Below are 27,459 nucleotides of genomic sequence, written 5' to 3'. Positions count from 1 at the left end.
GACAAGGATTATGTAACTTTATTACATGAATTTATTGCACACCTTTGTTCAGAAAGCATGTCACCATATTAAGGACACGGTCGGCACATACGTCGAAAAAACCATAGCAAGAGGGTGAAACAAATTCACAAAACAGACATTTCTCTGTGAACATATATATGCTTCAAGACTGCGAAAAAAATACTTATTTAAAAGTTTGTGTTAGTGTCTAAGAACTGATAAATGTTTCAAAAGGGTGAAAAGACAAACGCTTTAAACGGTTGTGTTTCTGTTTATGTGGAGATGCATCTCCAAGAAACGAAAAGTACCTTTAGGCTAATAAGGCCAATACTTTGAGTACCGTATGAATGATTGTAACCTTGTCCCTCGCACGTCATAGGGTTTGTCGGGTGACATGGGTGACCTGACCTCACCCCCTGGATATGCTGACCTCCTCCATACAGGTCTAGAGTTGATCTTCAGTCTTCGTTATTCAGAAAAAGTTGTTCAGTTGATAGAAACACTGTTCTTGAGACATAATCAGTAGTGTTGAAGCTTTAGGCACTATTCCAGCAATATTACAGCAGGGGGCATCAGAAGTGGACTTCACACACTGTACCCATGACGGGATCGTACTCTGGTCTTCTCCGTGGCGAGCAAACGCTTTAACCACTAGGCTACCCCACCGCCCCTGATGACGCATAACCTCATAACCTCATGTATGTAACGGTCATGAAAATGTTACTCCCTACACAGGGATACGAGCGGGCTGCGAATCGGTGGCTTGGGATTTAAGGCAATGCGAGTTATCTCTCTTTTTAATTGTCTCTTTCCTAATCTCGACATTTGATTGGTCGCATTTAGCAGGGGGAGATACACTTAGATCACCAGAGCTACGGGAATGGCAGAGGGGTATCGCAGTATTTGGTTCCACCGTTGTTTCAGCAATGATCAAACAACGATACATTCGTGAACGGTAAAAATATACAAAACAACTGACAACATTTTCACATATTTTCATCGTTCATCATGAGATCGAATGTTTAATATTCAGCCCGTTTGCATGTCTGCATAGTTAAAGCTGACAAATGGTAAATGTCTTCAACTTTCATTCTCAGCATTCTGAGCATCTACGGACAAAAGTGCTCTCTTTGGATCTTTTTGTACCCTGTCATCATCGTCTTCGTCATCCTTCTCGTCATGGAACGCTGTGACGCTCTCCAGCGGTACGTCACGAGGGGTATCCTCTGCAGACTGAAGGTGCCAATGCCTGTTTGGCTTCAATGACTTACCCAGTCTCTGAAAGTATATAGAAGGATATGCATGTAGTTATCGTAAACGCAAGTCAAATTTGCAATGACTGAGAGAGTGAGTTTAGTTTTAGGTCCCATGTTCCAGCATTCTAGCAATAATATGAAGGAAATGGCTTCACAGTTTGCACCCATGTGTGGAGTAGAACCCGGGTTCAAGTTTATAGTGAAGTCACAACTGGTGAATGTTTGGAACCGTTAAAATATTTAGGCCTCGTGTCCTAAAACGGCTGGGCAAAGCCCATAGCTATGTTTTGTTGGTGGTTTTGTTGTTTTGTTATAATTTCTTGAAGAATCGGGTTAGAAAGGTCTTCGGCATCCCCATGCTTGACCTTAAGGTCACTAACAGGATCGTTTACAACGAGAGTTGGGGATCAAGATGCATATCATCTATGAAAACAGGAATATGCAAACTTCAAAAATGAAATAGGTGACTGAGCCTAGTTAAATAAGCCGCCTTTAGCAATATTCCAGCAATATCACGGAGGGGGACACCACATTGTACTCATATGGGGAATCGAACCCGGGTCATCGATATGACGAGCGAACGCTTTAACCTCTAGGCGACCCCACCACCCCTAGAAATGGATGAAACCAGTTTCTGAAATATGAAGCTGAGGTTCCCATTTATATTTTCACACGGCACCGATTTCCCTAACTCTCGATTGTCTGTTGGAGCTATTTTGTTTGCTTGCTAGCACAAATGTACATTTTCAAACTGCAATTTCAATCATTCGTCAGAAAACATAAAACGACAAAATAATGAAAACATACACACACACCAAAAGAACTAAAAATCTAGTTTTTGAGGATATCGGACTACGACAATATAATTAAAGAGATAGCTAAAAGCTCATTATTTTTTTTTTTAAATAGACGGTTAATTTCATTCTACAGAATATGTGTTTACAAAATATTTATATTTCAGTCTACCAAATCGACACGACTAGACTTCGACAGAAACGCGTAGGTAATGGACAAACATGTTTTCATCATATTTATATGACCAGGCCCCGAATTTTCGAAACAAACTTAAGTTTTAACTCAAATCTCAAACTGAGTTTGACAACTGAAACTGCATTTTTTTAAAATAAAACATTCAAACCACTAAAGAAATCTGTCCACAAAACTCAAATTGTGTACTAAGTCTGAGTTTGGTACCGATTTCCGTCCTGTCTGGAAAATGCATGTTCCTGCGTTTTCTCAAATTTGAGCAAAAACGTGAACTTAAGTCAAAACTCAGACTTAAGTTTGTTTTGAGAAATCGGATACTGAACTCCGATAGTTTTACAAGCACTTGGGTATTTACTCCCATGTCTGTTTATGCATGAGTAATGCCACTTTTGGGGGAGTAACAAGCATCTTATATACTTCCACTAGTTTAAAGAAATGAGTAGTTTTACACAGGTTTTTTACCATTTTGGGTAATTAGCACTTTTAAGTAATAAACATAAATGCTTCTGAAAAGAAGTTACGGTACGTTTTTAATAACTCTACTATTGACAACAGATGGAAGCAATTTTTAAACACTCGTTGAAGAGACAGGGCTACTGTAGTAAACCCTGGACAATTGCTTAGGCTGTAATAGCATATGTAAATAGAAGCATTGCTTATCATTCGCTAACGCTGTTGTAGAGTTGTAGAGTTCGGACGCCTCGACGCATTATCATTTTTGCTAGCACTTCCAGATGTTTAATTAATTGAGTAAATGTGATTTTTACTGAGCAAAATACGCAAACATGTGTTTGTGTGTTTTGAATTAAAGTATCGGTTTAATGATTCTGAGAACCGGTGCTTGAGCTGACCTCTTTTAGTGAAGTTCCTGGAGTCCGGTACACTGTCCACAAAAACACCACAGGGAATGGAAGGATTGATGCGCTTGATATCGCCCATCCAAGACCAGTGGCCCAAGCAGGGAAGATGTAGTCTCCGTACTTAGGAGGCCGGTACGAATACAGAGAATAGCAGAAGACGACCTGTAGGAATGGAAAGACCACTAACAACTTGTGGTTGAACATGCGTCTTACAGGGCGTTGACTGTTTTTGATATGTCAAGCATTGTTTGATCACGACATCGTCAACAACAACCAGAGTGATTGGTACCTAATACAACAAGTGTTTGTCAAAAATATGGCAATGTCTCGCGCCGTTATGGAAGAATGAAACATTTATCAAATATTTACTACTTTTGGGGGTGGGGTGGGGTGGTTTGCCACATACAAGATGGCTGACATGACTGGTTCTGCATGATTTTCAAATGGCTGTCACCAAATGTCAAGACATCGAGTACAGTCCATGAGATATCACATTAACATAAGCCTGAAAAGTGGTCAAAGTTGCGTGGTGATTTGAGGTCAATGTCACCAAATTTAAGGGGTGTCCCCCAGTGAAGGCTGTCAACAAATTTATAGCCCATGAGATATCGTATTGATAAAGTGGGAAAAGTGATCAGTTTCGCAGTGACTTAGCAATCCGTCAATGTAGACTGACACTAAATTTGTAGACATTGGGTACTACAGTTCAAGATATATCGTGTTAACAAAAGTTTAAAATATGGTCAAAGTGTCGTGGTGACCTTGGAGATAAGGTCAATGTCACCCAAATCAACTGGTGTCTGCATAAGCCCCTAAAGTAGGCTGTCACCAAATTTGTAGATACTGGGTACAACAGTTCACAAGGCATCGCGTTAACAAGAAATGGGACGGACTGACGGATGGACGCTGCTGAATCCATAGTACCCCGTTCCGCGTTGCGGCGGGGGACAACAAGCTCAAGTGTCAGCCTATTCGTTTACCAGACACCTCAATCAAAAATATGTTTGTTGATTTAAAACTCGAGCATTTCCGATGGAAGGTTATTTATTATGTTATATTGTCAAATCAGCTGAAGAAAATGCCTATAGTTGTTTAAAGGTGATTAGACAAGTAAACAAGCTGTTGGTGATACTGCGTTGGATGTTATGTTGTTCTATATATTAAACCGAATCAGCGAGTCTGGCCACCTAATCCGGTTAGTCGCCGTTAGTTTCGACAAGCATGAAGACCAATTCTAACCCGGATCTTCAAGGGTTGCCCCATGAAGAGCCGGAGTAGAATTGACCTTCTATAACCCATGCTTGTCATAAGAGGCGACTTGCGGGATCTGGTGGTCAGTCTCACCGGATTGTCTTGTCTAGACTCAATTACAAACAACCGGCTTATAGTTAGAATATTGGTGAGTGCGGGGTAACACTAAACTCACTCACACCCTTCACGTTTCAGTTAAAGAATGATGTCCTGTTAAGTAGCATTTTCACGGCTCTGTACTTTAAGCTCACCATCAGTGACACTGGGCAGATGAATCGGATCGCAATCATAATGAACCTTGGAGCACTTTTCCCCCACATGACCTCGATGTTGCCTTCAAGTCTCTGTGTGCCTGCATTCAAACGAGAGAGAAAACACTGACACAAAGTAACATTCTGGCATAAATCCTGTATTACCCGACAAAAGGTTTGTTTCCTTGAAGGTGTTTGTTTGTTTAACAAGGCGCTCTGTGCATAACCAAGCCCCTGCAAGATAAACCGACGTCGTGGTCAACGACTCTGCACACCTAGTCGTCTATACCGTTTTGCACTACGACTATTAGCTACTAGGGACTAAATCTAAACCAAACACTCCACAGAAAGGACAATGACTTACAACAAATTTGACTGAGCCTTACAATTATTTTAAGCAGTTAAAGTTCTTTAATTTTTCTGAACTCGAAGTTCCGGAAAACATTCAAATTTCAGGAATATACTCGATATTGACAGATCGTATTTTTAGATTTATGTAAAAACAATTAAAATATCGAGAAAACAATGAAAAAAAGGGGGGGGAGTTTTGGGAACTTTACTGAAATAAAGAGGAAATAATCGAATTAACTGCAAAGAATTTGAACAACTGACTTACCGTAATACCAGCCCACCACAACGCACTCCAACGTGGCGTACAGAGCAAGAGAGGGGAAATATGCATACCAGTCTAGCAGCGTTAAGACGTAGATGCCACCCTGAATGAAATAATGAATGGATGAGTGAGTTTAGTTTTACGCCGCACTCGGCAATATTCCAGCTATATGGCGGCGGTCTGTAAATAATCGAGTCTGGACCAGACAATCCAGTGACCAACAACATGAGCATCGATTGGGAACCGATGACATGTGTCAACCAAGTCAGTGAGCCTGACCACCCGATCCCGTTAGTCGCCTCTTACGACAAGCATAGTCGCCTTTTATGGCAAGCATGGGTTGCTGAAGACCTATTCTACCCCGGGTAGACCTTCACGGGTCTAAATGTTCTATGAGCATTCGGTGTGTCGCCTCACTATCATTTGTGGATGTTAAAGAGAGTAAATGCTGCTTAACGCCGCACTCAGCAATACTCCAGCTTCATGGCGGCAGTCAAGAGCATCGTTCTACGCAGTTGAGACATCTGTGAACCACATCAACGAGCTTGTCTAGCCAATACTGTTTTGTAGCCCTTTACAATAAGCATGGGGTTAGTTAAAGCTTATAAAAATAATTCCCTATGTAGCAATAGAAATGCACATATCATTATATATAATGCTAAAGTGGCAGCCATAATACTATCGAAATATGTGTATGTTCATGATATAGATCCACTTGTAAATGGACTTTGCTTTCAGCTTACATTTCTAATGAATGTGGAAAGGGTTTTGTCGCTTCTATCAACATCATTAAGCAAAGGTGTCGTGTTATATATCGTGTTATACATACACATATATGTATACACTACCCACCAACAGTTTAGACTCACTGGTGTAAATGACGCCTCTTACTTACTTCGGAAAATACTATGAGCACAATAAATGATGAAACTCACTGAAAATTGGCAAATCCTTAACAAAACTTTACACCAAAACAGCTGATCATACGCACGATATTTTCACATACTTTCAAGTCAGCTACATAAGGTTAACTTTGTAATTGGTTCCTCAAAGTTAGTGGTGAAATTCATCTTCCGTATGTAACATATATATAGTGAGTGCTTAAGTGGGTTTACACTTATGATAGTACTCTATCAATACATATGTGTCACATGCTGACTCTACCTGTGTAACGAGTATGATGCCTATGCTGAAATTGCTCAACAGAATCCCAGCAATAACTAGCCGACGTCTCCTGGCTACTATGGGGAAAATATCCCCAAATGCTTCCACCAATATATCCACTGTAGGCACCTAGAAACAATATCGTCATTCAATCGAAACTAACCACATTGGACATGCTTAGGTGAACAGTGTCATCATTTACATCCAAGAAAGAAATGTTAGATGCACGAAACCATTGCTTAAAATGGAACTGTGAATAGCATAGACGTCAATCAATAATGGCTGTACAGCATTAGTATTTACACATCCAAGAAAGAAATCTCAGATACAAGACGTCATTCCTTAAAATGGAACTGTGAATATTTGTATTTTGTATGTTTGGAAATTAATAAATTATAGCTTGAGATTATGATTGGTACCATTGAGTCAATTTCTAGTGCCATTAGCATCACAAAGGTCAGTACAGACCACAGCTGCGGCAAGGGGAGATAAGTCAGGATTTCGGGAAAAACGATAAATCCAAGGTTGAACCCTAGATATAGAACAGAAAAGATTAATTATTAAGTTTTGTGGTGAAATCAGTTTTAGTTTTTGGAATACCAACGAAATAATAAACTTGCTGAGCAGTGAGCTCTGAGCTCTGAATCTCTAAGGGGGATAGCTAGGCTCACTCGGGATTATTTGGGACAACGAACAGTAATTTGCCCAAGGTGTTTTCAATATCGAGGTTCATGTGCGTATCATCGGTGCAGGGCAAAAGGAATAGAGTGAACGAGTGAGTAATTATGATTTTGCAGTTTTAGCAATATTCGAGCAAAATCATGGCAAAGGAGACCAGATATTCGGTTCACACATCGCACCCATGAGCGGAATTGAACCTGGATCTTTGGCGTGACGAGAGAACACCACTAGGCTAGTCCAGCAGACATCAATATTCCAGCTATATGGAGGTGGTCTGTACATAATTTTCCAGACGTTCCAGCGAACAAGAGCATAAACGCCGATCTGCGCAGTTGGGATACAATGACAAAAGTCAACCAAGTCGGCGAGTCTGACTATCCCAATCTGACTATCCCGAATGTCACTTCTGACGACAAATATGATCCAACGTACGCATGCACAATTAAAACTCTTCAAATACCATTTTCACAATTACGTGACATACGTACTTGTACTGATGAAACATCTGACGTTCATACAAACCGGATGATTCGAACTCTTCGACGGTTACTCCACTTTTGAAGGCAACGTGGCCTACGATTGAAAAGAAGGAAAAGCCGACGAAAATTGTAGAAAGCAAATCCACAAAACATACGACGATGGCGTCCCTGTTAGAAGAAAATATGTCATATTATTGCGTTGGTTACAGAAAGGCATAATCATGAGTCACTGTGTGATTATGTGACATGTATAACATTGTTATACAGTTATCTGTGACTCTATTACCCAATGGTTAATATTGTCAAAATACATAACGGGCAAAGAGCTGACAGTTCAGTAAACATTCATCTGGGTTTCGAAACCAAAGGAATTTTGCAATCCATCGATTTCATCTTTCAACCATGAATTAATGTACTTCTTTTGGGTCGAACCGACTGGCCAGAATAGACATCATGACCATTTAGTAAGCTGTAAACTGCTTGGACCTTTGGTCAAATGAGTTGTTAGAAATTCTCAACATTGTGAGGAATTAGGATGAGTCACAGGGCTTTTAAATGCTTACCTGAAACAGTTGTTGTTAGATTTGTTGTGGCCAGACAACGTAATGATATATCCCATGGCAACGCCCATCGAGAACAGTGAGAAACTACAAGCCTCGATCCATATCTGAGGCAAAAGAAACATGCAATAGCCATGTACTTAAGTGTTGTTCATTACAGGTACAAATTCTTGAAAAACACTACAACCTGAACAGCTTATGTCAATAAATGTGGCAAAAGAAAACATGTAATGGGAATGTACCTAACGTGTCCCCAATGCCTGGTACACTTTCTTCTGAAGAACTATGAGATATCTAATCCATATCACATCTGTGGCAAAAAAACGAAAAACGAAAAAAACTTGAGTGTTCTTACTGCTTACTACTGAGTGTTACAGGTACAAATTCTCATGAAAAACGAAAGTCTCATGAAAGTCTCTTTCAATATATGTGGTGTAAAAAACAACTCTAATGGCCATGTACCTAATGTGTCCTGGTGTCTGTTTCAGGTATAAATTATTAAGAAGAACTACATGTGCAAGCCTCTATCTATATCACATCTGTGGCAAAAAGGAATAGATACGCACTTAAATATTCTTACTGTTCGTTACAGAAGCAATTCGTATAGAAACCCTTTCATCAATTTATGTGGTTAAAGAAAAATGTAAGATACATGCACTTAACCCACTGGATGCCGAGTTTTTTCAGGAGTACTTTTTCATAAGGTTTCAAATTTGAACGTTGTGCGACATTGCGCTCCCGCGGCCCTAAATCTCCTTACCGCTACGAAGTTAGAAATGTACAATATGAAGAATTCGTTGTGGATACGGACACTATATTGTCGTTATGTTTTGTTCAAGGTGAACAAACCTATTCCCATACGAAGTTCCCCAGTGTAAGCGGATACGTGTTGGTAGTTTCACAATTTTTAAGAAAAGATGTCAATGTACTACAAGAGAAACAGGCAATAGCGACTTGAATGGCCCTAACCATAAATATGTTTGTTCTTAGATTTCTATATTCTCCTCGTTTGTGTAGGTGTATTTGGACTTATATTGCATTATTCATTATTAACGGTGTAACAGCCACGTCTTCAAATATATTGAAATTACTGAGAACAATAAGACATTTTAGTTGACGTCGGAAAAAGACATTGCTACGTACCTAGCTTGTAAGTGGGGTACATTGAAAATGATAAAACAGCGCTTAGCCAATCAAACAACAACATTTATGTGTGAGGTAAGATTTTGAATCACGAAATGTTTCGGACAAACCCGCACCGGGTCGATCAATATTCATTATTGTTTTGTCTCTAAAATGACACACACAAATTCAGTGAACAAGACATTTCCTTTAAATATGTGTGCCTATACATTTCATAACATGTATAAATCATTTTAATTAATTTCATCAGTTTTACTTATAAGGATGAATTGAATCGCTGTTTATTAAGCTGTTCATATGAAACTGCAATACCAGTCACAACGTATTGAATATTGTACATCACAGGAACTAAAGCACATGTTGCAGTTATGGCTACGTGTGATCATCTAACACTTGTGTAGTAAAAGGCTTAAAATGTGGTATAGCACACTAAATGTTTCAATTTCCTATGTAGATATTATTTAAACAATAAAAAAAACTTTCAAAAGAATAAACGCATACCCTATGTGCACGTATGGCATGAGGTTGAAAAAGGCTAAATATAATTAGTTTCATGAAAAAATATCTCAACAATATGCAAATTAAAAAATACGTCATAATAGTGAAAGTGAAACGACGTCGTTCATACACCAGGCTGTATTTTCTTCGCTCACACAATTCGGAGAGATGACAAATTTAAAAAATCGTAGCAGAGTGTATTTATCGGTGCACGATAAAAAACGGAGACAATTACTGTTTTTTTTTAAAGTATACACAATTTTTGGACAACATTTAGCAGTGTCTGTTTCCCAAACCCCTGAGGTAGTCGCAGTTATATTTACACCAACGGATAGCAAATTAAAAATTCTAGATTTCTAGGCAATTTTCGCAATTCTCGCACAACATTCGCTTTTCAAACCTCATGAAAATGTGCGCCTGAAAAACAACTCGGCATCATGGGGTTAAGTGTTTTTGTTGTTTGTTACAGATATAAATTCGTATGAAAATCTACGAGCCTCTTTCCATATCATAGCTGTGGCAAAAGAAACATTTAATGGACACGCACTTAAGTGCTCTTACTGTTCGTTTCAGGTACAGATTCTTTTAAAAAACACGAGCCTCCCTTCATATATGTGGTACAATAAAATGTGCCAGACATGCATTTATATGTTGCTGTTCGTTACAAGTACAAATTCTTGTGAAATATCCAAGCTTCTACATATTAATATATGTAACAAAGGTAACTAACAATGGACGTGTACTTAACGGGTTACTCAAATGCGATATTGGTACACATTCTTGTGTGTCTTTAAACAAATGGAAAAGAGACAAAAAATTATGTTTACAAATAATATGAATATCGGCAAAACATTCCAATGAATCATTTTAGAAGGCAATAAATAAATAATAAATGTCAAAAATAAATCGTGTCTGCTGATGTTTATATATCGATAAAGGTAATGTCCGTACACTAGGGTCTTGAAGTTTTTGGAATTGTGGGTAGATGTAAAAGTAAATCCCGTCCATTGCACCCGGAAGTAGACATCCCCGGACGAGGAAGACAGTCACCAGGATGTATGGGATGCCCACAGTGACGTAAACGATCTAAACAAACCATGACATCAGTAAATGGACATTGTTCGATGGTTCACAAGGATTAAAATTTCTTCACTTCAGACATTGTTCGATGGTTAAGTGTTCACAAGGATTAAAATTTCTTCATTTCAGACATTGGTTAAGTGTTCACAAGGATTAAAAGTTCTTCACTTCAGTATATAGTCAATGTTTGTGAGTTTTCTATACCTTTCCCGACACTTTAATCCCCTTAAACACGCACAGGTACACGAAGACGTAGGTACAGGCAAGACATCCCGCAAGAGGCCATCTTATAGTACCGAGGTAATCCAGACCGTCGGTGATTTCCAAAACGTGGAATCTGAAAGTGCGGAACGAATACATCATTAAATAAGTCTCAAATTTAAATGGGAATGTGGCACAACATAATGGAAGTCCCGAACAGTTTCATTAAAAACAAAACTGAAACTTAACATTCATCAAATATCAGAACAATGACAGTTTGCCATGGGTTGTTTGTTAAACATATGCACTCCAGTCATATTGACGGTGGTCTGTAAGTAATTGAGACAATACTACATTGATCAAATGCATGAGCATCGAACTACGAACTGTCACGTGTCAACCAATACAGTGAATCTGTGTCATGTATTAACACCTATTAGTGATACCGATGCCAACAGTCAAACCTGACGGCGTTGACGGTTCTCCACAACAGCAATCACTGGAATAGCTGGTCCATAATAAGCTATTTACATGCCGGCGCCACACACCTGAGACCCGTGAAGATCCAGGTCGGGTTTTACCTTCAGTAACACATGCTTCTCGTAATAGGCGACTGACGAGATCAGTGGTCATGCTCGTTGAATTGGCTGACAAATGTCATCATATCCTATTTGCGTAGATCTGTGCTCATACAGCTGAGCATCGGATAGTCTGGTCCAGATTCAATTATAAACAGACCGTTGCCGTACGGCAGAAATATTGTTGAGTGCGACGGTAAATAACAAACTAATAAATGTGGCGTTAAGTAACCCACAAATAAACAATCATACCTTAATAATGAACAAAGCTGCTGAAACAAAAAATATTCCAAGAGGCGGCCGACATCCATAATATATGGTATTTTTTGTATTTATGTTTGTTTTTTGTTGTTTTTGTTTGTTTGTTTGTTTGTTTGTTTGGCGTAACTTTAATTCTAACTGATCCGCACAACTTTATTTCTATAATCAAAATTCTAATATTTTTGCAAGGTCAAGGTCGATTGTAGACTAACCTCCAGAACTCTTCTGCCGCCGTCATTCCAGGAACACTGGTGTTAGTAAAGTTCACAGCACCTCCACTCATAGAGTCTTCGTTGATGTTAGTGGTGTTAGGATACGTCAGACTGGCGACGGTTTCGCCAGATATACACGCTGGTGTGTTCCAGGAGTTGTCACAGTTTGACCAGGGAAGGATGGAGGAGAACGACTTGAACATGTAGAAGAGGAACCAGGAGAAGATCACGTTGTAGTAACAGTTATAGAGCCAGGTCGATATCGATATGCCAATTCCAATACCTTGCAAAGTAAAACAGGAATTCATTTAAAATACACTATGCCAGAGCAAATTAAAATATCCAAAATCGGCAATAGTGATATATGAAAATCGTGAGTTCTAGCAGGCTGTTTTCATGTCTCTATATATGAAAACAAGACATATGTATATTCAGAGGAGAAGTTTGGTTGTTCTGTAACTTCCTTTGAATATCATGTGTCATTGCAGTATAGAAACATTAACTGAATGCATAGTCAGATACAATTTCTTTTCTAAAGTTCTTTTGACTGGCATATGTCATGGCATTTGTCTGTGATTATTAATGGAAACTGGGAATTCGTTCCTTTTTGGTGCCAGAGAGATCCCTGTGACGATACTGTAACGGGTGCCAGAGATACCGATGTGACCAGACTGTACGGGTGCCAGAGAGACCACCTAGTGACCATACAGAGAGATCCCTGTGACCAGTCTGTACGGGTGCAAAACAGACCCCTGGAAATAGCCTGTACGAGTGCCAGAAACTCGCATTCGGCCTTGTTATGGGTCATGTCTGTGTAGCCGGTGAAGATCTAGTTTAGAATTGGTCCTTATCAACCCATGCTTGTCGTAAGAGGGGACCAGTGGGATCGGGTGGTCAGGGTCGCTGACTTGCTGGGTGCGGCGTAAAACTAAACCCACTCACTCATGGGTGGTAACTGATGCAACTAAAGCAGTTTTCCATGTGGTACTGAATGGATCTCATCACTATATGTGTCCAGAATCTATTACAGGCTATACAAGACAGTAGAAATTCAAATACCAGCCACCCAGAATTAGCGGGAGAGACAGCATAGCGACTAAAGCGTTCCCTCGTCAAGCCAAGCTTGACTTCGATTCCCCACATGGGTACAACGTGTGAAGGAAGCGTAAAATCCAAGTCACTCACTCACCTCTGAATGGAGGGCAAAGGTTCCAGACTTTGATGAGACCTCCTTGGGAGAACTGTCCAATGACCATTTCCAGGAATACACACGGAATGGCAGCAAGCATGGTGAAGATGGTGAAGACAATTATATAAGCTCCTGAATATTAATCATATAATAACCATACAGTTAGATCATGAACGAACATATTCTGTAATTGTTTATTCAAGAACGACCTCCTCTACCATGACAATGAAAAATCTTAATTCTGATTGGTCAAAATAAAGAATCAAAATCCATCTTGTATCACACATGCTTTACATGCATCTGAGCTGTGTTTTGACAAAAACTGAAACATCGCTTTTCCTTATCGCAGATGTGCTACTAAACATGGTAAATGTACCCAGTCTAAGTAAACTTAGCCTCAGTACTTTTCGTTACACTGCACTACTGAGACTGAATGGTGGAGTGTAACGAATAACAGTGAGACTAAGTTTACTTAGACTGTACATGTACCTTGAATCATAGAAATACTAGATTCTGATTGGTTGTTCAAGAAAATCAGACGGTATCAATTCTAGACTGACGCTCATCTCATTTAAGGCCGCTTAATCGCGCATTCCTTTTGAACACAATGATGGAGGTTTGTAAAAACAACTCGATGTATTTTGAGGCAGACTTTGGACTTTTCTACAAAGGGGCATTGAAAATGCCTCTGATTTCGTGGCACCTTACTGGGCACGTACATACAACACTGCCGCTGTGCACGTACATACAACACTGCCGCTGCGCACGTACATACAACACTGCCGCGCTACGTCAGCCTGACCACCAATATGACTATAGACACAACATGGAAATGCTGATAAAACATTTATTAAAACTCGAACAATACAATCATATCATATCTCCTCCACAATTATCAGGGAACTACACTATCATATTACCTTCTTTTATAAAACATTCAAACTCAATTACAACACTGCCAAGAAAACAATATCTAACATATAAATCAGAATGCCTCGTACAATTACACCTCGATTTATACACAATGTGTAGCAAAACGTTAGTAATAACTCATTTACCTGGAAAATGTTATATTTGTTTCCGTTAGAATGGGAAAATCACAAGATAACGGTATGGTGAAACACCAAATTTATGTCAATGGTAAAAAAAGTGAACCACGGAGCTCTGCTCTCTGCTATCTTCCCTGCAAGAGTGTCACTGCTAATTTCGTACATTTTATAAAACGGTCGGCCACAACTGAGTCCCAAATAATGAAAACAATATTGGAAGGAATCCCAAGTTAGTCGCATGTACACAAGCTTTCACAAAGCAGCTCTGTCACTATCTCGGCGCATGCCAAGGTGGAGGCAAGTACGTGAAAGCACGATCGACACTCGCCGATCATAAAAATCAACAGTGTTTGATGAGTTAAAGGTCGTGGGTCGATGAGAAAAGGATCTATTGTTCGAGTCTGCAGTATTCAGATTCGACAGTCAGTCAAGCATTTTCCACTGTCACTTCAAATTTGAAACTTACGCATAATCAATGGGTCGTCCGCCGTTTCAAACTGTAAGCGTAACTGTCAACAACTACAGACTGTACATCCAAGAAAAATATGTAGGTAAGACGATTCCATCATAGTGTGGTCAGGGGGCACAAACGACAATAGGCTGGTTTCAGCGGTGTGGAGTTGGGATTATGAAATCTGAGCTCAAAGTTATGACGTTATTTCATTGAATAAACATGTCCATGACTAGATGAATGATTTCGTGAAGAGACTGTGAACACTTGGCAATACGTGTAATGACTGAAAATTCCAGTTATTACATGAAATGACTAAAACCAATGGTCAGGCATTACGTGAAATGACCGAAATGATCTCAAGACTAATAAAGGTTTAAATATAGTGTAGTCGTTTCCTTTGGACAGACTCTTTCATGCTGTCACGTTTACGAACGGCACCAACCACCTCCAGTGTCTTCCGCAGGTCGAGGAAGGCCGCAGGTCGATTGAAAACCAGAGGCATGCTTTACTAAATTGACTAAATGCGGCTAAATGTTTCATTTCGGTAAATCATGTCTCTGATTTTGAAACAGCAGGTTTATCTCTTAAATGGCATCACTGGCGTATCTTCATCACAATGATGCAAATATAAGGGGAGCTTAATTCAGTTCCATGCGTGTAAGCATAATCTACATTTCAAGGTAGAAAACAGCACCGAAGCGCAACAAACTGAAGGTCCAAAACGCCCTATGAGACCAGTGTTAAATTTGTACAGAATAACCATTTCCTGTTTTTCGTATATAAATACTCGTCACGCCAGAGTCCCGTGTTCGAATCCCTTCATGGGTACATTTCTGGGTTAAAGGCGGCACACATTCCAAATACCTCACTAACTCAATCACCCACATATAAACACTGTCAAACAGAACTTGAGAGTACTCACAGACGAACTTAATTGCAACACAAATTATCAAACCTATTTACCTCCTCCATTACGCATGCAGAAATACGGAAACTTGATGAAAACACCGGAGGCGATGCTTGATCCGAGTATGGTGATGAGGTAATCGAGGTGATGACGCCAGCGTTCGTGTGCCATAGCTGGAATAAGAAGAGTAGATGGAAACATTCCACGCGGACGTTCATCCAGTGCATGCCTCTATATTAAAGGGACGGTGAGGTAGCTCAGTGGTTAAAGTGATCGCTGGTCACTCTAAGGTTGTATTGTCCCGAGGTGTATGGCTTAGTTCAGCAGATCCACACTCTAAGTACTGTGTGTTAGGGGTAAGTTAGGGGTAAACCCGTTCGCTCATCAAGCCGCCGACGTTCGATTCCCCACAATGTGTGAAACTCATTTCTGGTGTCCTCCTACCTCAAGAGACGACTAACGGGATCAGCCGGTCAGGTGCTCGCTGATGACACATGTCATCATATTCCAATTGCCTAGATGGATGCTTATGCTGTTGATCACTGGTTCTCCGGTCCAGACTCGATTATTGCAGACGGCCAGCACATAAGCTTGGATATTGCTGAGTGCGGTGTAAAACTAAACTCACTCACACACAGATGCAAGGACAAGCCAAGAAATCAATTAACGCTTTTAAATTAAAGCGACAAAACAACAAAAGCTTAGTTCATTGACCATCCGTTCGAGAAAATGTGAGTACATTCCTCCCCATGGGTGGCATCCGTCACAACCGCATGCAAGGGCGAGTCAGTCGCCAACAAATAATTAACACAGTATCACACATCCTCTATAATCTCCAGGGTGGGTATACATTACGATAAATCTCCACTATACCCTGGATGCAACTACGGTTCGGCCTGATCATTTTGTTACCTCCCTTACCTGACTTTTCATGAGTCGCACTGCGAACAAACCTTCGCGGCTGCGACCGCTGTCTTTGTCGACACTGGCAAGTTGTAACGGCGGCGTAGCTGATTGGATACTGTCAGAATGTGGAGTCAGCTAAGGGAGGTAATAAAATCATTTGCCCGAGATGTAGATGCATCCAGACGTTATCGAGGATGAGTATCACGTAACAATCGCTGTTATTCTCTGAGGTAAAAGCTGTCTTTACAATTATTTTGTCTTATCTTTATTATCTGTGGCGAAGGTGTCCTTGGTAAGTTTGGCCAAGGAAGCCGTAGATGGTGATATATTTGGTTCCGTCACTATTTGCACAAGATGTTATCTGCTTCTTGTTGATGGTCACGTGAATTACATGTACAATACAAACATAAGTCATATAAGTAAAAAACCGATTCAGAGTTGAACTGTTTTTGCTTTGTTGTTTAATGCCGCACTCAACGATATTCGTGTTAACAGTCGCGGTCTGTAAATGCAATATAGAGATCGACATCGAGAGCAGCTGTGATGAACAAATCTCTAATCGTTGTTTCAATCATTGGTCTCCGGGAAGCAAGCCAGGAATCTGAGAAGATCAAAGCCTAAGGATCAATGACAGTTATCTTTATCTTGATGTGCATCTTGTAAAACATTTTTATCTCAGCGTGAATGAATATTTAGTCTTATTTTAGTCTTCACTGCATTTAAGTAATTTCATGTGATGCCTGACCATTATTTTTAGTCATTTCATGTAATGCCTCACCATTAGTTTTAGTCATTTTGCGTAATGCCTGACCATTACTTTTAGTCATTTCACGTAATGCCTGACCATTATTTTTAGTCATTTCACGTAATGCCTGACCATTAGTTTTAGTCATTTCACGTAATGCCTGACCATTATTTTTAGTCATTTCATGTAATGCCTGACCATTAGTTTTAGTCATTTCACGTAATGCCTGACCATTAGTTTTAGTCATTTCACGTAATGCCTGACCATTATTTTTAGTCATTTCACGTAATGCCTCACCATTAGTTTTAGTCATTTCACGTAATGCCTGACCATTAGTTTTAGTCATTTCATGTAATGCCTGACCATTATTTTTAGTCATTTCACGTAATGCCTGACCATTAGTTTTAGTCATTTCACGTAATGCCTGACCATTATTTTTAGTCATTTCACGTAATGCCTGACCATTAGTTTTAGTCATTTCACGTAATGCCTGACCATTAGTTTTAGTCATTTCATGTAATGCCTCACCATTAGTTTTAGTCATTTCACGTAATGCCTGACCATTATTTTTAGTCATTTCATGTAATGCCTGACCATTAGTTTTAGTCATTTCACGTAATGCCTGACCATTAGTTTTAGTCATTTCATGTAATGCCTCACCATTAGTTTTAGTCATTTCACGTAATGCCTCACCATTAGTTTTAGTCATTTCACGTAATGCCTGACCATTATTTTTAGTCATTTAACGTGATGCTTGACCATTAGATTTAGTCATTTCACGCAATGTCTGACCATTAGTTTTAGTCATTTCATGTAATGCCTCACCATTAGTTTTAGTCATTTCATGTAATGCCTCACCATTAGTTTTAGTCATTTCACGTAATGCCTGACCATTATTTTTAGTCATTTAACGTGATGCTTGACCATTAGATTTAGTCATTTCATGTAATGCCTCACCATTAGTTGTAGTCATTTCGTGTAATGCCTGACCATTAGTTTTAGTCATTTCATGTAATAAAGGGACTTTTCAGTCATTACACGTATTGCCAAGTGTTCACAGTCTCTTCACGATATGATTCATTTAGTCATTACACAAAATGACTGATTACAGAGATAGACTGTATACGTAATATATATGTTTATTTGTGTTTATTATATGTTTATTTCCAGGAGATTTTGTGTATGCACAAATTATGCTCTGACATCAAAACCTTTTTTGAAACTCTGTAGTTGTCTCCTACTTGCTGGATTGAAACCCTGGTTGAGCACTTTCAACGTCTCACGTGATCACGTACAAAGATGTGATTGGTTGAAATATAATAGAGGGATCACGTGTCCACCCAAGATGCAATAGCTGTCACCCACCCTTTGTTGTTAGGGGAAACTCGCTGCCACGTGATCTCTCAACTTGTGATTCGTTACATATAATTTCAAGCAAACTTAAACTTACATTTAAGTCTCGTGTAATTTTCAAATATAGCACTATGTTGTCCCATCCAGGACTGTAGGTAGACAAGGGGGACAGGGGATAGCTGCCCCCAACCCCCACACCCACACCCAGAGAAGATCCGTACAGATAATAGTTTGTACAGCAAAGTATTCATTTAGCACTCTTCTTTGATAGTGCTTCCTCTAGTAACAAACGTCCTCATGTAAAACGTATTACACTCGGAACATTTTAACACAAGAAATAATATTGCTACATATCAAATTATCGTCAACTGAAGCAAATATGTCTATACAGACACAACATAACACATAGCTACTCACCTTTCTCTGTGCTTGCTTCTAGCAGCTAGTCCTTTCACTCCTTCGGGAATCAAAGTCACTACCAACATGCGCACGTCTCATATGCAAATGTGTACATTGTTGTATGCAGATCATAGTTTAACCAAATTTACACATGGTTGTCAATAATTTTCTGATGGGAGTTGCCATCGTTGTGCTTTCGTGCATGTTTAAGTGACATTAAAACTAGAACCGTTTTCACAGCCTCATGAAGCGTAATGTAATCGTTAGGGCATTCATTTTGCACATGGCATGCACTTAGTACATAGATTATAGATAATTGTACATGCTTCATCATCAGCAAACAACATTGTCACAAATTCACTATCAGTAACAGATATTATACCAAGAGCGGCGAGAAGAGCAAGGCACAGAGTACATAATAAGATCTGTGGTTATATATATTTTCTTGTAGGAATGTCAGGCTTTGGCCATGGCGTTGCGAATGCGGAATTGCCAACAACAAAACAATAACACTGAAACTGATTAATCTCTCAAACAAATAAACCGACATCAGGTTTTAAAATTTATGTCTTCCACAAAGGTTTTCGAGAAGCACATGAGCAGAAGTGTTGCACGTGCCCATAATGAAGCCTCTGATGACGTCACGAAACGTAGCATGTGCATTTGTGTTCAGTTCAATCCAGTAATTACATTGTTGCAACTGCATGGTACGAATCAAATTTAAGAAATATTAAATGCATAAATATTAACCCTTTGAATGATTTCCCTATCAACCTGTCAGATGCATTGGTAACAACTGCGCCCTGTAAAATATAATAACCTATAAGCCCTTGGACAACTAATGGTGAGTAATGAATGTTCCGGTTTTAGGGCGAAATATGTTTGAGGAAACGACGTAGCTGAGTCATTCTCAAACGATGCAGCTTTTTGACGTATCAGGATTAAACCTTCACTGTAAACGTCAAATTTTATCAATGTATTAAAAATCTGACACATCCGTCACTGGCAATATCTAATCTAGTTTGGGAATTTTTTATTACAAACAAAAGGACCAAATACTTTTATTTTATTCCTTTTTGTAACAAGAGATGTGCATTCTTTCATGTATCAGGGTGCAAAACCCTAACATCAGGTGTCTGCTGTGCACTAAATTTCATTTAAGAAGATATTGTTTCTGGAATAGTTGAAAAGAATAGGCCTTTTTCCCATTCCTGGTAGATGTTTGTGATTTTCAAGCTGAATTTTGAAGCGAAAAACACCCCTTTTTCTCATGTATGCAAGAAAAATGTCTTTCCTGTAACAGTTCCAAAAAAACATGAAATAATTAATGCTCTCTCATCCTGTGAACGTGGAACTCCCTATCATACTCATTAACAACTTCTGGTTCAGAGTGATAAACATGTGGTGTTAAGTTCAAGACAAAATGTTGAAATGTTGAAAAGGTAAACATTAGCGAGTATTTTGCATCGGTGTCTCTAAATTAACATCAATTAACAAAATAAACCAACAATTTCCAAAAATAAGTGTTTCTCTCTGCATTTGGAACCATAATTACAACACAAGAATATTGTCTGACATGGAAAAGGGACTAGTTATTAATTATCTTCTGAATTTGCTTTTACAATTTATACTTTTACAATATAAGTCTTTTCTGTAACAGCTATTTTGTTATTGGAAAGACTATCAATGTTACTGCAAAGAAACATATCTTGATTAGTCAAATATTCTTTTCATTTTAATGTCAGTATCATTAACAATTGAATTGTGATAAAGATCTTAGGTATATATATGCTGAAACTGAAACATGTTTTACACTTTCTCTTCTGAATGCAGCTATACTATTTTTGTAAAAGGGTGTTATTGGAAAGACAAATTATGTAACTGCAAAGACAATTCAATACAAATGTAAAAATACCCAATATATCTGGTAGGTCTTTGTTCATCTAGATTTGCTATGCGCTCATATTAGAACCATTGAGTTTACATTTGAAGTAACAACTGATATTTCCTTAACAATTTGTATGTGTCATATATTTCAACAATAGCTGTTACTTAAAGGACTTATGTTGTTACTGCAAAGACAGTTTAATACAAATTATTTATCTGTTTTTCTTTCCTGATTGATTCGGATGAGCATTAATATATGAGATGAAATTATCTTATGTTTAACAAAGAAATCTGTTCTTGAATTTTGAATGCTTATGTCCATTTCAAAGACTGTTATTTGAAAGACAGCATGCGACTGACGAAACTAAAAATGACAGCGTAATAATCAGTCTGCAAAACCCCCAAAGTGTTCAACATCTAGTTTCCTAGATAAAGTTAATGGATGATAATCTAATACAAAACATCTGTGAAACATGAAGCAGTCGTTTATGTATCTTTTTCAGAACTGGCAAGATGGGTATGACAAATACAGAGATTAAATTTTTCATTTATTTTTTACTTTGACAACTTGAGGAAGATGATCAAAACTTTGATACTTTTGTTAGTAGCAAGCCTGTTTAACAGTTTGAGGCAGATGATCCAAAGTTGGATTCTTACGTTAGTTGTAATCCTATTTGATAGTTTGAGGATGGTAATCCCAACTTGGATACTTTTGTTAGTTGTAAACCTGTTTGACAGTTTGAGGATGGTAATCCCAACTTGGATACTTTTGTTAGTTGTACACCTGTTTGACAGTTTGATAAATTTGACTTTTACTGTCACTTCTGGTTATTTTTTTCTGAGATCCTAAACGAAACAAATTTCAAAATGGTAACTGCAACTTTAATTGTTGTGTATTTAAAGCGCAATGTCTATCATTGCATTTAAATCAGAAATAAATTCTTCTTTGTCTTCCATCAGCTTCTTCTGAAATGTCTTTCCAGTAACGCTGACATGCCTTTATTATAACAAATCGGCAAAGTTCTAAAATATAGACTATATATTAAACACTTCAATACTTTGGAAATTGATTGATATGAACCTAGCTTATCATCAATGCCACTGGCGCATGCTTGTCCTAATTCAAATATAAGACTGAATTGTCTTCTCTGTAACAGAGTCATTGTCAGTCACCTTATTTGGACATAAGGATACAACATGTAACACTTACTATACTTCTGAGGGTATCAGGCAAAGAACCCTTTCTGTCATTAAAGATAGATCAAAGATTTTTGTTACAATCACATAGTTTTTCAAATTTATTTGATATATTTTCTTTCCAATAACATAAAGTGTCTTTGGCATAACGATACTGTCTTTCGTATAACAGGACTAGAAAGTAAATGGTTTATGGTCTAAAGAGTAAGACATTGGCAGAAATCAATCAGAAATATCAAAATATTCTTTAAGTATCAATGTATCTTTAAGGAAAATACAAATATTACTGTTGTTACAAGAAAGACATTGTGATTTCGACCTACTTAGTTTAATTAGTCTTCATAACAATATTGAAAATAATTAAGTCTCAAATATTATTGATATGTGAACCTTAACAATGTAGCTTGCCATTTGTGAAAACAGAGACTGATTATTTTGTATCTGAATTACGTTGTTTTTTGTACACCAAATAGCTGCAGCTTTCGAGAATGACTCAGCTACGTTTAAAATAAACCATGGTCTTGTAGTGGTGATAATAGAATATATAAAATTGGGTCACAATCACACGACACGTGCTTAAACTCCTAACCTCCGGACTCTAATATATGATTAGAAATCTGCCAGGTGTTCATGTCATTTTAATAACTGCATTTAAATGAAAATCTAGTTTATGACTGACGTCGTTTGAAGTAAATTATGCTTAATGGAGTTTTCAGCTGAATACAGCTACTTTATAATGTTTATAAAATGAGGGTTTCATGCAATTCAAAACCCAGACACGTTTGAGACATGCGATGGGTTAAATAAACAACCCTGTCACCATGACACGTCAGCTCCAAGGTCACCGAAGGTGATTGCTTGACATCTACCCTGAACAGTGTTCATACTCATCAGCGTGCTTAATGAGTCCATCGCGTCTAGGTGGTTGATTGGTTGTCGTCATACCCAAACCAGGTGTTCATACTATTAATTACAGGATTGCTTTATCTTACGATGCTCTTGCTGTTGATCACTTGATTCTCTGGTCTCGATTCTCAATTATTTCTCCGTCGAATCTCCGTCGAATATACATCCCTTCAACAGTTTAGACTCACTCAAAATACTCACTATATGCAATGTATATGGTTACATCGAAGATTGATTCTCCACAAACTTGAGAGAACCAACTGGTGAATACAGATGAATTGCACGGGGATCATGCATCCACTTGCTAAGGAGCATGTGCAAATATCGTGTACGTGAGCCGATGCGTTTTGGTGTAGATTTTGGTTAAGATTTCACCAATTTTCACTGATTCATATTCATATGCAGACAGCACCTTAACAGTGTGGAACTTTTCACGAAATATTGTTTAGACCATTTGCATGAAGTAAGCAGATATATATACACTGGTGTGTCTAACCTTTTGATGGGAACTGTACATGGAATATGAGTGCGACCTAAGACAACAAACAAAAGGAAAACACTCTGCCATGATTACTGACAGGAAAAGTTTAACGTTAAATGAAATGAAACTGTGTCTTAAGTGGGACTTTCAATAAGGTTCCGATAGAGTAGTATATGAGACACCATCAGCGATACATTTAAACAACACTAGGTTCAAGTGGGTATGCTGATCACATGAATAAGGTTAATGTAGATTGAAGATTTGGGGATTTCTGCAGCGAGATATGAAAACAATACTTTGCATTTTTTTATTTAATCAGAACAAAGAGAAACAAATACAAAACCACAGGCGCTCGACTCTGTTGCATTTATAAGTATAACCTATATACATAACAAGTGGGAAGGTGTGACAGTAAATCGAAACAAAATTGCGGCCCGGCTCGCCTCGGCTAGGGTTCGGACAACGGGCAAACGGACCAAACAAAACTGCAAGATTTTTACCCTGTTGACCTTTGTAAAGATCACTAACCTGTCTTTTTATTTCCATTAAAAGCTTTCAATAATTTTACCAGCCACTCTCGTATGAAGTCAGGACATATGCCTGGAAGTAAATAAATCTAAGGCAACAGCCCCGCACCGATTAGTAGAGTGAGTCTCTGATTGGATAATATATTTGCACGTTGAAAGGAGTTGGAATAATAGAAGACCGAGTCGATCGTCTGTGTATAAAACGTCAAGACCAGAGAGCGATCAGGTTCTATTACACACCGTAATAGATTTCATCGGACTAAAAAGGCAAAACAGTGGTGAATATATATATCAGATGCTAATATATGCAGAGAAATAACAAATGATGCAGTGCTAGTCTTGATGCTGGTGTCTATATCCTTAAGTTTGTGAATCTGAAATATTGACTCTATCTCAACTGATGTAGTATATTTACTTTGTTACTTACCTTCAACATGGTAATTCTTTCTCAAGTTACACCAAATTTATTGTTTTTGTATGGCATTCAACCGCAAGTTGACTCCGATCAATTCTCACATCGAGTTTCATCCAAATACAAGGAAAACCTACATCCTCTACATCACCAATGTACCGTTAGGTAAACCTACTCGAACCTTGAAAACATTCCCGTGGTTCTTGCAATGACAAATTTCCATTGGCCTGTTTCATTGGTTGCTCTACAAGGTCTTAAAGACCAATGAAAATAAGGGTTACAAACCAGCTTTAATGTTCAGTTTGATGTGTCATACAAAATCATGCCCTAAAATTCCTTTGAATATAAAGGGTGTTTAGTTGAGCATTAATAATGGCTGGTATATATACACTTAAATATTATGCCTATCACGACGAAGGGTTGTTTTGTTTTAAACATGTTATATTCATGAGAAAAGGATTGGGTACAAGTTATACAACTTAGACCACCTTCTGCCACGTAGCAAACCAAACATACTAGTAACATTGGTAATACTGCGTAAATTAGCCATCATGGTAGATCTCTGTATATAGTTAACAGTCCAATAGGTAATGATAAGAATTTTCACAAACATATCCAGAAGAACATTTTGGATTATCTATTATACCAGCACGGAACAGATCGTAATTCAGTTGACTACACATGTAACGTAGTTTTGTAAAGGTGATATTAGTGATTCTCGGTCCAAAATCAAAGTATTTGGGAGCTGTGTAAATATTTGATATAAATGAATTCAGGGACACGCTTCTTCTCACTTCAACTGAAAATTCATTCCACATTCTAATTGTCGATGGAAAATACGAATTATACAAAAACTTTAATCGGGAGAAGGGAAGCGAGATATCGTCAGAGTTACGGAGATTATAGTTACGTTTAGACGCTACCTTCCCAGGAACAAGATCATTAAGGTACGATGGTGCCATATTATGATGTATTTTGTGAAAAAGACAAAGTTTTCGCTTTCTCCTACGCTCTGCTAAAGATTCCCAACCAGTTTCATAATACAGATGTTCATGATGAGTATATTTGGGTAAACCTGTTACAATTCTTGCCGCTTCTAATTGCAGTTGTTCTAATCTATGTGCTCGGTATTGAGCACATACTTCACACGCATATTCGGAATGGGGTCTTATGTACATTGTATAAATTCTATTCAATACACAGCCCGGTAATATAAATTTGAGTTTACGTAGAGAAGACATCTTCTCTACACCGAAGGGTTCGACTCCGCTGGAGGCACCTAGGTTCGGGTTCCCAGCACATCTGCGTAATATTCGAGGACAAGATGCTAAGATCCACATTGTCTCCGTTCACCCAGCTTTAATATAGGTACCGGTGAGGATGTGCTGGTAGTTACTTCACTGCGCCTAACAGGCAGCTTGGCTGTATGATCCCCATGGAGTTGAAAAAGTATCATAAAATACGATAGTATCCTATGATAGGGGACAGTGATGCATGTAGCGCCATGAGCAGGTACTATGACATGTAAGCGGACTATTACTATCATTGATATTATTAACTGTGCTGATATCCATTATGTGACGAAATCACCGTTTTTCATATTTTTACTGCTATGCGATTATACCCTCCACATCCTGAATTTGGTACCCAGCACCTCCATAGTAAATGAGTAAATGTGCGCAAAAGCCTATTGCAGTTACCTCCCTTATGCGTTCACGCATACTGTTCGAACCACGTGGCATAAGTAAGATAGACAGTTTAGTGTGTCTATATCATCATTGGCACACATCTGAATATTATAGAAGTTTATGGGTTTTGTCAAGTTATAACTGAAGAACTAACAACATAATGGTAACTTGAAAATTGCCCTTCTAAAACTGAATTGCCACAGACCACGGTGATCAGGTTTGAAATGCATGAATTTCCTTTACAGTTACAAATAAACCCCATGTTCTAAACCCCTTTTTCAGGACTATCATAAATACACCAAGGTGACACTACTGACGGGGAAAGTAACGATGAAGATTTTTATGAGCGCTTCCTAATCATTATACATGAAGTCGAATGAATACTTAACATTTCTCTCCACCATTACAGTGGTCCGTACATAATCCAGTCTGGACCAGACAATCCAGGGATCAACAGCATGAGCATCGATCTACGCAACTGTGTTACGACGATATTTGTTTAGCAAGTCAGCGATCCTGACCGCCTGATCCCATTAGTCGCCTCTTACGACAAAACATGGGTTGCTTAAGACCAATTCTAATCCGGATCTTCACGGGTCCCCATTACACTACTGTATATATATACTAACAGAAAAATTATCTCTGCATAATATAGAGGGCGGTCACGATGTCTCGTGTCAACTCATACAGATTTCGATACAATCCCGTCAAACAGTTAAACAGTGATTAAAACCAACACACCGCAAATCATGAATGTTAGTTTCGGTTTGGCATTAAAACACGGTACAACACTAAACAATGCACATTTACATCATTCCAGAAGTATTCATCGTTTGGCAAAGACCTGTGCGGCCCACAAAGGCATATCAAATACCAACCATATTTTATTTTTAATTAACAATTGGAATGAGCCTCGATTGGTGCCCCTAATTATCTTTTTCAGCCAAAGTATTTGCTACTTAGAAATTATTCCTCGTCTGCTTATGGTTATCAAACTGACAGGAACAAACATAAGGATCAGAGTGAATGAGTTTAGTTTTACACCGCTTTTAGCAATATTCCGAGAATATCACGGCGAGGGACATGATTAATGGACTTCACACACTGTACCCATGTGGGATATTGAGCCTGGGTCTTCGGCGTGATGAGCGAACGCTTTCACCCCACCACCCCTGGAGGACAATGACAAGTACATACATATGTATGCACCACAATAGGAAACACAAACTCACCTCTCTCTGCTTGCTCGTCACTATACTGATGACACACACTGTAAGGCATAAC

General features: G+C 38.5%; 1 protein-coding gene across 2 annotated transcripts; it reads right to left on the bottom strand.

The window, feature by feature from the left end:
- On the bottom strand, positions 1-27,459 carry LOC137255965 (sodium- and chloride-dependent glycine transporter 2-like). 2 transcript variants are annotated; one of them, XM_067793584.1, is made up of 14 exons: positions 27,408-27,459; positions 15,731-15,847; positions 13,265-13,396; positions 12,076-12,358; positions 11,028-11,160; positions 10,695-10,829; positions 8,106-8,209; positions 7,586-7,710; positions 6,802-6,914; positions 6,383-6,511; positions 5,222-5,321; positions 4,606-4,706; positions 3,095-3,265; positions 1-1,278 (listed from the first exon to the last, which is right to left on the bottom strand). In XM_067793584.1, exons 1-14 carry the CDS (start codon positions 27,454-27,456, stop codon positions 1,081-1,083), a joined length of 1,890 nt encoding a protein of 629 aa, XP_067649685.1. In that variant the 5' UTR covers positions 27,457-27,459; the 3' UTR covers positions 1-1,080. The 2 variants fall into 2 exon arrangements, with proteins under 2 accessions (XP_067649685.1, XP_067649686.1); XM_067793585.1 differs by lacking the exon at positions 27,408-27,459 and adding an exon at positions 16,596-16,652.

Source organism: Haliotis asinina, chromosome 11 (genome assembly GCF_037392515.1).
Source record: "Haliotis asinina isolate JCU_RB_2024 chromosome 11, JCU_Hal_asi_v2, whole genome shotgun sequence".
Lineage (NCBI taxonomy): Eukaryota > Metazoa > Mollusca > Gastropoda > Lepetellida > Haliotidae > Haliotis > Haliotis asinina.
Note: the sequence above shows the minus strand (reverse complement) of the source record. Positions and strands in the feature narration are given on the sequence as shown.